Below are 17,023 nucleotides of genomic sequence, written 5' to 3'. Positions count from 1 at the left end.
AATTAATATTTAGTGAATGAATGAAATTTTTATCTTCTGCAACAACAGTCATTATACATGACTATGTTTTCTGTTACTTACTCCAAAAGGTTGAAAGACCTGTCTTCACTAGCACCACAAATGAACCTTATACATCCATCACCAGCTGGTTCTTTGTAGGTGTGAGATAGGACCAACTTTAACCACTTATACATATACTTCCTTACTCAATCCCCTTTAAGTCTACCGCTTCAATTATTTAAAGCAGTTGGCAAAGACTAAGATAAAAATCAATGGAGCCAAAAAGTGTACAGATGACCCTTGAACAAGACAAGTTTCAACTGCACAGGTCCACTTATATGTAGATTTTTAAATGAACACCTGCTACAGTAATACACAATCCACAGTTGATTGAATCAGAAATGCCCTGTGGATAGGGAGGAACCACATACAGAGAGCTGACTACAGATTACATTAGGATTTTCCACGACACAAAGGGTTGGCACCTTTAACCTCCATGTTGCTCAAGGGTCAGCTATAGTTCATAAATGATGAAGGAAAAGGTATCTGCAAAAAATCTTGAGCAAGGAACAATTATAAAGGTTTGCAGAAGTAACAGAAAACATACATTAGTGTCTTCCTATTTAAATTCCACCAAAATGGCAACACACACAAAGACACACACACACGCACGTAAACACACACCAGTTAGCTGGGCCGGAAAACAAAAGGGGCCTCCCAAAAAACCAAAACCAAAGAAAAATTTCAAAAAACAAAATATACAGTAAAAAAAATTAACAGAGGTAAGAGGGCTTACAACTCCAGAAAAGCACAGAAGGAAACACCCTCCAAAAAGCCATTTTTTTTTCCCAGCACAATCATAGTATAACCCTGAGATGATAAGCTGAAGGTATTAAGAAATGTGAATTTACAGTAGCAGCCAGGAAATTAAATAAGGTGACAAAAGAGCTGAACCCAATCTTGGAACACTGGAGATCCCATTTTTACCTCGACCTGACATGAGTAATTTCCAGTTGGAAACAGAAATCAAAGAGCAACTCAGGTAACCCTTTGGCAACAGGATAGGTAGCTCAAACATCCAGAAGGCAAACTCCCCAAACACACAGAGCTATTTACAAACAGCTTAAGAATTAATTCTTCAGCTGAGAAGTGCCTTCAAAGTGTGAAGTGAAAATAATGAAATAAGGATCTCATTAGAAACATACTGATGAAATTTCTGAACTAAGAATATCCAAAAAATCTCAAAGCTTGCATGGAGGAACCTACCAAAAAAGAAACAAGAACCATATCAACTTCAGATTTCTTTACACGCCAAAAAATAATATTCTGAATTTTCTGTTAGCCAAGTGACTTGAAAAATAGAATTCTAATCTTCAAAAATGAGGAAGAAAATATTTTCAGAAATCAGAGAGAAAGCTTCCAGATTACGAGCCATTCTGAACAAATTATTCAAAGATGCACTCCACTAAAATATTTAATTCACAAGAAAATTCAATCAGCATAAGTTATTACAAATAGAAAATAAACAAAAAAGTTATCATAAGTAAGACCAATAGACAGGTTCAAAAATAATAAATGAAACCACAACAGATGCAACACAACCAAAGACAGAAAAAATCTAAAACTAATGGACAAATACACTAGTCAAGATCTAAAAGCATTTAAACAGGATATGGATTTATATGGGATACTAATATAAAAAGGATATTGATGTACTTTTCTTTAATCTTACATAAGATATAAAATTCATGAACATCTGTAAAACTAGCAGTATAATATCAAAACAAACCAAAATAAAAATGATTTTTTAAATAAAGAACATCGAAAACTTCATCATCACAGCAGTAGACTTGAATATACCTCTTTCAAAAACTGACAGATGAAGCTGAGATGAAAAAAGGTAAGTACAGGAAATACATATAGAAATATAAGGGAATACATAGAGATAAAATATTTAAGGATAAAAAAATCAAAACTGGCCTTTCTCATAATTATGATGCAAAGTAAAGAGAGAAGAGTTTAGCAAGACAAGATGATATGAGATTAAAAACTATAAAATAATTCCCCAAATCCACCACAAAACAATTTTAAAAACTGAAATACCTAACAAAGTTGTGTAAGAGAAATATTTAAATTTTCTTTACAGAGAAAATTATAAAACTTTAATGAAAGACAAATTGTAGATGAGCAAACAAATGGGAAAGAATAGAGGCTGTGTATGATATGAATGTTAGCACTGCAGATGACTGGAAGAAGGAGAGATCATTCCATAAATTCTGCTGGGAAAGTTGGTTACCCTAATGGAGAGTAGAAAGAAATGGAATCCTTAAGTCACAGCATACAAGAAAAAGTAAATCAATTCCAGATGGATTAAAATTTTTATGTGTGAAAAGAAAACTTTAAAACTTTTAGAACATATGGAAGACTATTTTTATGACAATGGCATAGGAAATGATTTCTTAAACAAGATATAAAAGCATTAACTACAAGAGAAAAGAATGATAAATGTAGTTAAATTAAAATTAATAACTTTTGTTCAGAGGACACAATGAAGGGAGTAAAAAGACACACCATAAATGAGATTTTATGCATTTTACAAACATACTTCAATTCAACATGTACCTGAAAAAATATTAGTGTGTGTAAAGATTATCTATGAGAAAAAGACAAACAACCCAAGAAAAAAAAGCAAAAGACATGAAAAGGAATTTCAGAAAGGAGGCAACATGCATGATGACTAGACATATAAACTTTTTTAGAAACCAGGGAAATGCAAATTAAGACTATACTGAGACACTGTTTTATATCTAATTAGATGGGCAAAAATTAAGAAATCTGATGATAATGTGTGTTATACACTGCTGAGAGGAAAATAAGTTTTAACAACCATCTTCAAAAATAATTCAGCAATAAAGTGAAAAGTTAAATATGTGTATAAACTGATGTTCATCATTATATCGCTCTTGTGAATGTAACCTGGAGAAATTTGTGCTCATATGCATCAGAAGGCCTCTATAAGAATTTCACAGGAGCACTGTTCAAAAGAGGAAAGAAATGGAAATATTCCAAATGTCCATTAGAAGAATAAGAGACATTTCACACAGTGATATAATACAGAGTAATGAATGAATGAACTACAGCTAGACTTGACAACAAGGGTTATTCTAAGAAACATATCCATAATGATAATATCAAGTCACCCAAGAATATACACAGTATAACTCTTATAAACTTCAAGAACAAACAAAATTAAACAAGTACATGTCTAGAGATACATATATGGTAAAATGGTGTTTTGTTTTAGTTAGGGAATAATAAACCAAAATTCAACAAAGTGGTTACCTGGGGCAGGAAAGAAACAGGAAGAAAAGTTTGGAGAATAATAAAACCAGGTGCTAAGAATTCATGGGTGTTGAATCTTTGCAGGCAAAGTTTCAAAAGAGGAGAATAATCAAGAGATTTGAGTCTGGCATTAAAATTGCTTTTCTTACATAAATGATGGCTGATTTTGAAAGTGAAAAAGGTTAAAAGGTTGAGCAATGTTTTCATCACTGTCACAGAGGTAGAAGGAAAAAAAAGTGGAATTCTGAGTTCAATAAAGAGTCCTTGTTAGACACCCTAGACTTGTGGGGGGATCCCAAACAAAAACATCCTAGACATAAAAGTGACCAGAAGAAGAATGAGCCTGTCAAAAACTGAAGCCTAGCCTCCAATCACTGCAGTCTTGACTGAATGAATGTGATCTCACAGTAGCTCAACTGCCTGTCAGAAGCAAAAATAAATCCTGTTTGGAAGAACTATAAAATCATCCAGAGCCTCAAATTATCTCTACAATTTTTTGTTCACAAAGTCTACAGCTCAGTCAAAAATAACATGTGTGCAAGGTAAGACTTGACCAAAAATCAAGCAAAAAACAGACAAGACAAAAAGAGCCCCTGGAGATCCAGATATTGAGGCTAACACACATAAACTTTAACATAATTAAATGATAAGAAAAAGAATTTCGGCAGGGAACTAAAAACTATATTTAAAAACTAAAGGAAATTACAGAATAAAAATATATTAAAACTGCAATTAAGAATTCATATTTATAGGTTTAACATAAGAGTAGACAAATCTGGAGAGAGTGAGTAAACTCAAAGATGGGTCAGAAGAGAACAAAACGGAAGCATGAGCAGGCTGAAACAGGTATACCTCTGAGATACTGCACGTATGGTTCCCAACAACCACAAGAAAGAAAGTATTGCAATGAAATGAGTTACACACATTTTTTGGTTTCCCAGTGCATAGAAAAGTTATGTTTACACTATAACATGGTCTATTAAATGTGCAATAGCATCATGTCTAAAAAAACAATACAAAATACAAAAATAATACAAAAATATAATAAGAAAAAGCTATTACAATAGCAACTATTAATAGTAATGACTATCTGGGTCTTTTGCCCATCTAAAAAAATTGGGTTGTCTTTTTGTTGAGTTGTAATCATTCCTTTATAGAGTCTAGATAAAAGTCTCTTATCAGATATATGATTCGCAAATATTTTCTCCCATTCTGTAGGTTCACTTTTCACTTTTTTTTAAATTGATAATTCTTTTTTTTTTAAAAAGGAGACATAATTGGCATATAACATACTAGTTCCAGATGTACAATGATTCAATATTTCCATATACTATGAAATGATCACCATAATAAGTCTAGTTTTCACCCATCACCACACAGTTACAATTTCTTTTTCTTGTGATGAGAACTTTTCAAATCTACTCTCTCAGCAGAAACTTTCAAATATACCATACAGTATTAATAGCTATAGTCACCATGCTGTACATTACATTCCTTGACTTATTATTTTATAACTGGAAGTTTGTACCTTTAGAAGACTCCCTTTACCCATTTTGCACATCAGCCATCCCCTGCCCCTGACAACTACCAATCTGTTCTGTGTATCTATGAGTTTGGGGGGTTTTGTTGTTGTTACTTGGTGTTTTTTAGATTTGATTCCATGTGTAAGAAAGATCACACAGTATTTATCTCTCTCTATTTCACTTAGCATAATGCCCTCAAGGTCCATCAGTGTTGTCACAAATGGCAAGATTTTTTCTTCTTTTTTATGGCTGAATAATATTACATTGTATATATACACCACTTTTTCTTTATCCATTCATCCAATACATGGACATTTAGGTTGCTTCTACGTCTTGGTTATTGTAAATAATGATACAATGAACGTGAGGGTGCAGGTATCTTTTTGAGTTAGCATTCACATTTCCTTCAGAAAAATACTCAGAAGTGAAATTACTAGATCGCATGGTACTTCTATTTATAACTTCTTTTTCCTATTTTTAATTTTTGGAAGATCCTCCATACTGTTTTTCATGGTGGCTACATCAATTTACATTCCCACCACCAGCAATTTATATTCCCACATCCTTATCAACATTTGTTATTTGTCTTTTTTATCTTAGCCAATCTAACAGGAGTGAGGTCCTATCTTACTGTGGTTTTGATTTGCATTTCCCTGATGATTACTGATGTTGAGCACCTTTTATATAATTGTTGATGATTTGTTTATCTTCTTTGGAAAAATGTCTCTGCCTATTTTTTAATCAAATTGGTTTTTTTGCTATTGAGTTATATGTGTCATTTATATAATACGGATATTAACCCCTTATCAGATACATGATTTGCAAATATTTTCTCTCAGTAGGTTTCCTCTTCATTTCGTTGATGGTTTCACTTTCTTGATAATGCCCTTTGATGCACAAGAGTTCTACATTTTGATGAAGTGCAATTTATCTGGTTTTGGTTTTTATTTTTTTGGTGTTTGTGCTTTTGATTTCTCATGCAGGGGTACACTGCCAAATCCAATATTAGGAAATTCTCCAGGATTTTACTGTTACTTTTGTTCTAAATCATATGTATATAATCTATTATGTTTCATACTTTCTTAATTATTGTAACAAGGTATGATATCTAGTAGCTTAAGTCCTCCAAATGTCTTTAATGATGACTTCTGCTGCTGCTGTTCCTCCTCCTACTACAACTACTTCATCATCATCACCATGTTCTCTTCTTCTTCAAGATGATTTTGGCCATGCCTTTTGCATATCTATTGAAATTTTACAATCAGCTTGTCTCTTCTCCCTATACCACTCTACCCCAACATATACACACACATCTGGCTAGAATTTTGATACATATTGTACTGAACTGTAAATCTGCAGATAATTTTCATCATTATAGTAGCACCATCCCATTCCATGGTATTATAATCCTGACCTTTTCATTTCATGAAGACAGTACATACCTTAGGTGGCCTTGAACTTCACTGAGGAATGTTTCTTAAACATCTGTGTAGAGGTATTGCTTACCTTTCTTAAGTATATTCCTAGGCATTTAATGCTTTCTGATGTTACTGTAAATGTAATTTTTAATATTTATTTTCTAATTTTTTATTATTGGCATAGAAATATAGTTACTTCTTTTTTACACTGACTTTGAATCCGGGGACCTTGTTAAAGGCAATTTTTAATTCTATTAACTTTTGCATTCTTTTAGGTTTTCTCTGTTCATAGTAATAACACCTTTTTTTCCCCCTTCATTCTTAATGGTTTTTATTTCTCTTTCTTCCTCCTAGAATGGCCAGAACCTTCAAAACAACACAAGTGGTGATGGTGGATATTTTTATCCCATTCCCAATCTCAGGGGGAAAAGACAGAGTAACAGTAACAAATAGAAGACTTGAAGACTTCTAAATGTCATATATAGAACTGTACACAACCCAGTTCTAACACACTTTCTGTCAACGTTGTATTTAATTAGCATATTCTGCTTACATGTTATGTAAATAGTGATTAGGATTAATTGCCACCTGAGGAACTTCCCTGGTGGTCCAGTGGTTAAGAATACACCTGCCAATGCAGGGGACACGGGTTCGAGCCCTGGTCCAGGACAATCCCACATGCCGCAAAGCAACTAAGCCCGTGTGCAACAACTACTAAGCCTGCACTCTAGAGCCTGCGAGCCACAACTACTGAGTCGCGTGCCACAACTACAGAAGCCCGCATGCCTAGAGCCCGTGCTCCGCAACAAGAGAAGCCACCACAATGAGAAGCCCACGCACCGCAACGAAGAATGCCCCCGCTCGCCACAACTAGAGAGAGCCCGCACGCAGCAACAGACCCAAGGCAGCCAAAAATAAATATTTTTTTTAAAAACTGGCCAAAAAATAAAATAAAATAAAAATTTGCCACCTGATGTTTTTTCAGTTTGTTCTATCAGTTGTGTTCATTTTCATCTTCTTCTTGCCTTATTTTTGGTTAAATATTTTTATTCCATTCTCCTCTTTACTGGCTTATTCATTTTATATTTTCCTATTCTTTTAGTAGTTGTCCTAGAGAGTAGTGGTCTTAACTTACTGAAGGCCAATTTCAATTATTCTGTCTTAAACTTTCAGAACAGTAGTAGGTTCAGTATTCTAAGAAAACTTAAAATACGTCAACTCCCTTTATACTGATGCTTACTGTGCTCTTGTTCACACAGGACCATTACTGTTCTAATTTTATGCACTTAATATTTATTTAGATTTACCAACATATTTTCCTCTTTCTCTTGTTTTTCACTGTTTTGTCTCTGTGATAATTTGCTTTCTACCCAAAGAATTAAAGTAGAAATTCTTTTAGCTGGGATAACTGCTAATGAACTCTTTCAGTTTTTGTTTGTCTGAAAATGTCTTTATTTTGCCTTCCCTTTTTTTTTTTTTTTTTTGTGGTACATGGGCCTCTCACCTCTGTGGCCTCTCCCGCTGCAGAGCACAGGCTCCCAACACGCAGGCTCAGCAGCCATGGCTCATGGGCCCAGCTGCTCTGCAGCATGTGGGATCTTCCCAGACCGGGGCACGAACCCGTGTCCCCTGAATCGGCAGGCGGACTCTCAACCACTGCGCCACCAGGGAAGCCCTTGCTTTCCCTTTTTTTTTTTTTTTTTTTTTGCTGTACGCGGGCCTCTCACTGCTGTGGCCTCTCCCGTTGCGGAGCACAGGCTCCGGACACACAGGCTCCGCGGCCATGGCTCGCGGGCCCAGCCGCTCCGCGGCATGTGGGATCCTCCGGGATCGGGGCACGAACCCGTGTCCCCTGCATCGGCAGGCGGACTCTCAACCACTGCGCCACCAGGGAAGCCCTGCTTTCCCTTTTTAAAGGATACTTGCTCCAGGTTTAGAATTCTAGATTGGTACATTTCTTCCACTCGATAATTTGAAGATATTATTCCATTATCTTCCATTTTCTTATCTTTTCTTTTGAAGTCAAGTGACAGTCTTGTCCCTTTGAAGGTTTTCTGTCTTTTTGCTGTGAATGCTTTTAATCTTTTCTATTTTGATTGGTTCCAGTTTTACTATGATGTATCTGGGTGTGCTTTGTGTTATATTTATCCTACTTGGGGCTTCTACCTGATCTTGAATGTATAGCTTTGACGTCTTTCATAAATTTTGAAAAATTTTCTGGCATTATCACTTCAAATACTATTTCTGTTTCATATTCTCTTTCCTCTTTTGCTGTAGTTCTAATTACACTCTAAATATACAATTTTTTTTTTTACTGTGACCCAGCTGTCTGACATACTTTTTGTATACATACAAAAGTTGTTTCATTAGGCTTCACAGATACTGCATTTTTTTACAAATTGAAGGTTTGTGTCAAGCAAGTCCATCAGTGCTATTTTTCCAACAGCATTTGCTCACTTCATGTCTGTGTCACATTTTCATAATTCTTGGAATATTCCAAATGATTTCACTATTATTACATGTTTTATGGTGATAAGTGATCAGCAATCTTTAATGATACTATTGTAATTGTTCTGAGGTGCCATGAATCACACCCACATAACACAGCGAACTTCATTAGTACATGTGTGTGTTCTGACTGCTCTACAGACTGGCCATTCCCCCCTCTCTCTCCCTCTCCCTCAGGCCGCCCTATTCCCTGAGACACAACAATGCTGAAATTAGGCCACTTAATAACCCTGCAATGGCCTCTATAAAGTGTTCAAGTGAAAGGAAGCATTGCACATCTCTCACTTTAAATCAAAAGCTAGAAATGGTCAAGCTTAGTGATGAAGGCATGTCACAAGCTGCAGTCAGCTGACAGGTGCACCGCTTGTACCAGTGAGCCAAGTGGTGAGCGCAAAGGAGAAGCTCTTGGAGGAAGTTGACAGTGCTGCTCCAGTGAACACGTAATGACAAGGAAGCGAAACACCCTCACTGCCGATATGGAGAAAGCTTTCGTGAACTGGAGAGGAGGTCAAACCAGCCCAACATTCCCTTAAGGCAAAGCCTAATCCAGAGCAAGGTCCTAACTCTCTTCAATTCTGTGAAGACTTGGCGAGGTGAGGAGGCTGCAGAGGAAAATCTGAGGCTAGCAGAGGTTGGTGCATAATATTTAAGGAAAGAAGCCATCTCTATGACATAGAAAGTACAAGGTGAAGCAGCAAGTACTGATGCAGAAGCTGCAGCAAGTTATCCAGAACATCTAGCTAAGATCATTAATTAAGATGGCTATGCTAAACAACAGATTTTCAACGCAGAAAACAATCTTCTATGGGAAGAAGATGCCGTCTAGAACTTTCATAGCCAGAGAGAAGTCAATGCTTGGCTTCAAAGCTTCAAAAGGACAGGCCTACTCTCTTGTTAGGGCGCTAACGCAGCTGGTGACTTCAAACTGAAGCCAATGCCCATTTACCAAAAAAGGACAGGCCTACTCTCTTGTTAGGGGGCTAATGCAGCTGGTGACTTCAAACTGAAGCCAATGCCCATTTACCATTCTGAAAATCCTAGTTTTAAGGTTTTCTTTTCACACGTATGTGTATGTATCTAAAAACACAAAGACATGCATAAAACTCCACGTAACTGTAAGGGGTCAATTCTCCAAGACCCAAACATGCCATGCCCTACCCCAAATACTCACATACTGGAGACAGAGAAAATCACTATTTCTTTCCCAGTGTTTTCTCCCAGGGCTCTTTTAATTCTCTCTTGTATGTATGAAATCCAACAACTACTGTCATAACAACCATACTATAAACTAACCTGTCAGTCTTCACATTTTTAAAAAAAGATGTCATTATAAAAATGAAACCCCTACGAAGTTGAAACAGACAGAATCAGGTGATATTCTGTATTTATGAAGGAAAGTATTCCAGGTCATAGTCCTATGCTCAACTAAAGAGATGTTACAATGTTGTTTCGCTTACAATGCAGATACAGCCTATTAAAAAGATAGGAAAACCTAAAATAAGTCAGCCAAATTGAAGTGTTATTTACATCATTTCACTTCTCTCTTTGATGCATAAAATTTTAGAAGATAGCATTATGAAGAACACACAACTAAAAAATAAAAATTACCCGATCATTCATGAGAAGATCTTTCACAATGAAAGTAGCTACCAAAGACTTCAAAGGAGCAGCAAACTGATCCGGTGCAAGGAGAGCGATATGACCAATAGTAACCAGCGGTGTTATGAGATGTTCCAGGTTGCTTGGATCCAGGCTCTTATGCAGAGGCTGAAAATGAGGAAAGGAAAGTGATCAACTCCATAAACATGCAAATAAGCTGTTCACATATTTCACCTTCAAATTTTAAAAACTACAGAAGTTCCAATACATGGTTTAAGTAGTAGCTCAAGCTTACATATAAACTTTTATAGGTTATTTATGTAGAAGGCATCACATTTAAATATTTTCAGTTTTGCCCAAGTTATATTTTAGAGGTTAGGTAAAGAACATTTCAGCGTGAAGAATCATATTATGTATCACATATTTTATGACCACATATATAAGTATGTTAGAGACTGCTAAGGCTCACCAATATCCACTTCCATTCAAGGATGCCTCTATGTGCAGTTAGGTGAGGATGTGAGTAAGTTCTGGTTACCAGAATGGGAATGAAAGTGAGGTATGCCATGCCTGTACTGAGGCAGATATGAGCAATGTATCTTCTCCACATTCTCTCTCTTTACTCACTGGCTGTCTTAATATCAAGGATCCAGTGGGACTCAAAGAGAAGCCACTAGTCAAAAAGGGTCTGTGTGCCTAAGCCACTGATTAGAATACAATCAAAGCACCCAATTAGGCTTTTTTCAGGACCAAGAAATAAGTTTTATTATGTATAGTCACATGGATTTTTGTGGATTTTTATAGCATCAAATATTAAGTACCATAACTAATAAAATTATTTTTATTATTCTAATAGGAAACCCAGCCATTAATATTCATTTTGCCATGAAAAAAGAATGAGGCTCCTTATATACTCACATAAATTGGTATCTAAAATATATTGTTAAACTTTTTAAACTTTTTAAATAGGAAAATCAGAAGAGTGACTACAGTATACTATCACTGGCATAAGGAGAGGGGGAAGGGACAAAATATGTGTGTATTTTGTGTATTTATATTACTTGCATATGAATAAAATCTCTCCAGAAAAGTACATTAGAAACTGATAACATTGGCTGCCTCTAAGAAACTGGGTGGCTAGGGATACGGGGGTGAAGCAAAAAAGAAAACTCTTTACTCTTTAGTATTTACTACTGGATATTTGTTTTGTATCTTTTGATTTTGAAGCAAGTGAATATATTATCTATTAAAAATTTTAATGACACATTTTAATGAAGAATTGATGCTCTATCCTCCTACACTGAACACCAAGAGTTCTAGGCTTGAAAAACAACACAAAACTGTTCTTCCCAACACACTGGGGCAATATGAGAGGCTTCGTTTAGTCAAAAGTATATTTAAATGAGTTTACTTCTTGCTATTCTCAATGACCTCCCTCAGTACCTCCATTGCACATCTAAGTGATAACTTGTTGTTTACATTATAAACAAATACCTGATAGTGTACTTTTTTCAATTCATTTATTATAGTGTGTGACAATTTTCCACAGTAAGATAATAAAATCATTTCTGAAAAAGCAAAATAAATGGCCAGTCCCTGGATTAACAGTAACCTCATAAAGGCCATATGTCTCTACGAAATCTTTTCTCAGAAAGCCAGCCAATCCTGTATGTCATAGTAGAAGGATTACCAGTTAGGTTCTCGTAAAGATAAGTAACAGATATCAAAAATGAAAATAAAAGTACCCTAAAAATTCAAGTTATTATCAGCATTATCCTCCTCATCATCATCACTGGAAGGAACAAAAAGGAGATGAATATTCAAGAAAAACAAAAGCTTTCTAGATATCAACATTGAGTTCACTGAAGTCATCCTCTTATTAAAAAAAAAAGACTATAGAAAGTATTTCCACCCCCAAATTTAAAATATATTACTATTTGCTATCTATAGCAAAGATGCTGTTTAATAAAGAAAACTTTTTTTCCTCCTTTAGGTCTTTAACATAATATATGACAAAATTAGCATAAATATTTCTAAAAGAGAGATAACAAGTCTAAGTATTTATGGTGGGTTAGTTTCAGCATAATTTCCAAATTGTTTTGACTTCATTCAAAGCTCCTAAACTAAAATTATAAGTTAGGATTTTATAGATTTTCTGCTTAGCTTCTATTTGCAGGAAGAATGCTAAAGACAGCCCCTGATTATAACAGCTTGTAATGAAATTGCAATGCTTAGAAAGGGTAATAGGAAATCCAAGTAGAGAAAAAATAATATAAAATACATATTGAAAAGATGGTCAGTAGACATTTGGTCCTATCCAATACATCCATAAGACACTTGGTCTACACACAAAGGTCCTCGATATTTGTTCATATTTGGTCCTGTCCAAAACCATTTGGCATGGACCAAGTATGCCCACAGACATTTTGGAGAGCACCAAAATATCAAGGACCTTTTGGTGTGGACCAAATGCTCTGCAAGGGAAAAGGCACATTTTAATCTGACATAAAATTATGTCAGTCATTAAAGTACAAACTTATACTTATTTACCTTACATTACAAATTAGTATGGATTTATAGAACTCCACACTTCAGTAGTATCTCATATATAGAAATCTAACTTTCAAATCTGTAAACTGATAATCATCTACTACCTACTATCAGTAAGTAGGATTTTATATGTAATTACTTACTAATGAAAAATAGTTTACTAATACTAAATGTATAAAGTAATGTCAAAAAATATTATACAACTGTTTGATTTCTGAATCTGAGTTAGCATTAAACATCTGAATAATCAGATATTTTCTGATTTTAACTGCCCATCAATACTGATTATACTAATTCAAATTTCCGAAAATAAAATATAAAATGATACATCTCCAAATGTGAACATCCTATAAAATCATTCATATTTGTTTTTTAACTACAACATGAAACAAACAAAAAACTTTTCTCTTTACCTCAAATATCTGTGCAAACTGTGTCTCCTTACTAGAAAATATTGCATGGATACAATGAATAGCATATTTGGCTTGACGGGGGGGTCCTTTTTTAGATTTGTGATGTAAAACAGGAAGCAAAGCTCTAAAAAAAAAAAAAAAATTAAAGAAAAACAATTAACCAGAAAACACAACATGACTTCCACTAGATACTTTAATGCTTGTATTTTTTAAGTAATGTTTTGTAAGAACAAAAAAAGTCTTAACATCTACTCAGACATTTTCAATCTATAATTTCACTTTATAAATATCTATATTAAAAATATAATCCAAATACAAGTATTTTTTACTTAATAATTATAAAAACAAACAAGGATGGTGACCCATTTCTTCTTTTTAATGTCATTCCTTTAGCCTTTTCTATTTCATTCTCACTGGTACCACTTCAGCTAAGCTTCTGCCACCTTACACCTTCTTTCTCCAGGCTCTTCCTCTTCCAATTCACCTTTTACTTTGTGCCAAAACAACCTACATGAACAGAAATTTGATCATTTAATCAATGCAAATTGAGCACTTACTATAGTGCCAGGCACTGTTAAAAGCCCCAAATCCTTGCCTTCATGCTACCAGCATATTAGGGATAAGACACATGATTATACGTAAATTAGCAAAACGTATGTTATGTCAAATTGTGGTAACTCCTGTAAAGGGAAAAAAAGAAGCAGAAGAAGAAAAAGAGGACAGGACTAGGGAATGGGGCTAAGTGTGTGACCGTGTTACAATTTTAAACAGGGTGCTTATAGATGTGCTTATAAAGTAACATTGGAGCAGAACTCTGAAAGAGGTAGGGAATGGGTCATAGAGCTGCCTGGAGGAACATGTATGTATCGTACCATTCCACTATAGAAAGACTTAAACTCTTGAATGAAGCAGAAGCTCTTAGCTCAACTATTATGAATACATCGCACAGTGAAAGCAACTTCTGAATCCTCTTCCTTCCCCAATAACAACCCAGTGTTCCAGTAGGAAAAAAAAAATTAGAGATGAAATAATTCATTCTAATAATCTCAGAGTCTCAGAAAAGATACCAACAGCAAAATATAAAAAAAAATAAATGACAAACTGAAGGGAAGCTTTGCATTTCATGTTACAGAGAAAGGGTTAATATCTCTAAAATGTAAACACCTAAAATAGAGAATGAAAAGACCAACAATATCGCAGAAAAATGGGTTGGATTTAACAGAGTAGAACGCTCTTCAAAAGAAGAGAAACAGATTACCCCATTATGTGTGAACAGATATTTATCTTCACTCCTTTAAAAACAGATATAAATACAAATTAAAACTATACTCAGAGGACTTCTGCTTCAGATTAGGACAGTATATCTGAGACTGGGTTTACTCTTTTACCTTAAACAAGTAGAAAACAAGATAATATGTTAATGGTTTCAGACAGTGGACAGTAGGAAGCGCAGTGCGAAAATCTGTAAAAGATGGGAAACAAACTAGAAGAGCCCTACATCTGCCCCCTATTACTGCAAGGAGGTAGTTTCCAGACTGCAGTACAAGGAGGAGTAGAGACCCAAATAGAGCCTGGTGGTTGCATGCAGTTGAGGGAGACAGGAATGAGAATTCCGGGAGGCCAAGGGAGCTATACTTCCTACAGCAAAGCACCACAGAGGAGGGAGCTACAAAGAGAGAAAGAGAGCTTGAGTTCCGTAGACCTGAAGAGGGGTATCCCTGAGTCTTTGGCTGAATAATGATCAGCGTCATGCAAGAGCAAAAACTACCTAAGACCAGGAAAAGAATGTCAGAAAGAAGCAGGCCAAAAAACTCCCTACCACACACAGGGCTGGGAGCAATTCATGTTTCCACCAGCCACAGCAGAAAGACCTTCTAATATATAATCAGGACAAAATTAATCAACAGACACAGTCCCAGAAATGGCACAGGTGACAGAATTAGCAAAGACTTAAAAACAGTTGTTATAAATATGCTCCATATGCTCATGAAGGTAAGGAGAAAACATGAACATGAGGAGGACAGAAGTGAAATATATATATTAAAAAGACCCAAATGGAACTACTAAATATGAAAAATATAATACCTCAAATTAAAAATATATACATAGAATAAAAGCATATTATATATATTATAGAAGAAAAGATCAGTGAACTTGAAGACATAGCAATAGAAACTATGCAAAATAAAACAAAAGGTTGGGGGGACAGGAAAAAAATAAGAATGCACATCAGTGACCTCCAAGACAATATTAAGTAGTCAAAAATACATGCAATTGGAGTCCCAGAAACCAAGGGGGTGAGAAGGGGAGAACATTAAAAAAAAAAAAAAAGAAAGAATTACCAAAAAAACACTCCAAATATGATGAAAATAAACCCACAGTCCCAAGAATCTCAATAAACCTCAAGCAGAAGAAACATTAAGTATACCACTCCAAGGCACATCATTATCAATTTGGTGAAAACAGCGATTAAAAAAAAAACCTCAAAACCATTCAGAGAAGACGTATTATGTATAGAGGAACAAAGAATGAAAGATCACTTTTCATCAGAAACCATGCAGAGTCCAGAAAATAAGAGAGTGACGTCTTTCAGGTACTAAAAACCAAAAGAACTCTCAACCTAGAATTCTAGTCTGAGCAAATTTAAGAATGAAGATAAAATAAAGACTTTTTCAGACAAAGAAAAGCTAAGATAATTAATTATAAGCAGAATTATACTCTAAGGAACATTAAAGTTATTCAGGAACAAAAATGATACCAGATAAAAATATGGATAGATCTCCAAAACATGAAGAATGGCACAAAAAAAGGTAAATATATGTGTACAAATCAAAGAAATATGCTATTGTTAACCTGAGGTATATCAAAGTGTTTAGGGCAAAAATATCAGTAACATATTGTAGCATTTATAACATACATAGAAACAAAATGTACAACAACGAAAGCACAAAAGCCTGGAGGGGGAAGGCGTGGAAGTACACTGCTGCAAGATGTTTACAACACACATTAAGGGGTATAATTGTATTCGAACACAGATAAGCCAATAAAATAAAATCATTAAAAATAGTCAACCTCAAAGAGGGCAGAAATAGAAAGAAGTGGGAACATATATTAAGATGGCAGCTTTAAACCCAACTGTATCAACAGTTACATTAAATGGTAAATGGTATAAACATTCCAATTGAAAGCAAGAGTGTGTCAAATTGGATTAAAACAACCAAAATCAAAACAAACCAACAAAAACAAAACAAAGACCAAACTCAAACTATAGGATATTTAAAAGGTATTTATTTTACATATTAAGTCCCAGGAACATTTACAGGGAAGGAACGAAGGGAGGGAGGGAAGAATGAAAGAATGAGAGAACTGGGACTTCCCTGGTGGCACAGTGGTTAAGAATCCGCCTGCCAATGCAGGGGACACGGGTTCGAGCCCTGGTCCAGGAAGATTCCACATGCTGCAGAGCAACTAAGCCCGTGTGTCACAAATACTGAGCCTGCGCTCCAGAGCCCGCAAGCCACAACTACTGAGCTCGCACGCCACAACTACTGAAGCCTGCGCGCCTACAGCCCGTGCTCTGCAACAAGAGAAGCCACCGCAGTGAGAAGCCCACGCACCGCAAAGAAGAGTAGCCCCCGCTCGCCACAACTAGAGAAAGCCTGCGCGCAGC

The 17,023-nt window shown here is 35.4% G+C and overlaps 1 protein-coding gene across 6 annotated transcripts in view; it reads right to left on the bottom strand.

Moving 5' to 3' along the window:
- Window positions 1–17,023, bottom strand: part of PDS5B (PDS5 cohesin associated factor B) — a 197,083-nt gene that overhangs the window by 40,914 nt on the left and 139,146 nt on the right. For all 6 annotated transcript variants that reach the window (XM_082602513.1, XM_082602515.1, XM_082602518.1 and 3 more), the window contains exons 20-21: window positions 13,354–13,477; window positions 10,400–10,558 (exon numbers count right to left, since the gene is read on the bottom strand). In XM_082602513.1, coding sequence (XP_082458639.1) covers window positions 10,400–10,558; window positions 13,354–13,477 — 283 coding nt within the window. The remainder of the gene's footprint in view (window positions 1–10,399; window positions 10,559–13,353; window positions 13,478–17,023) is intronic.

The sequence above is a fragment of the Mesoplodon mirus genome, assembly GCF_964341445.2.
Source record: "Mesoplodon mirus genome assembly, chromosome: 17".
Taxonomy (NCBI): Eukaryota; Metazoa; Chordata; class Mammalia; order Artiodactyla; family Ziphiidae; genus Mesoplodon; species Mesoplodon mirus.
Note: the sequence above shows the minus strand (reverse complement) of the source record. Positions and strands in the feature narration are given on the sequence as shown.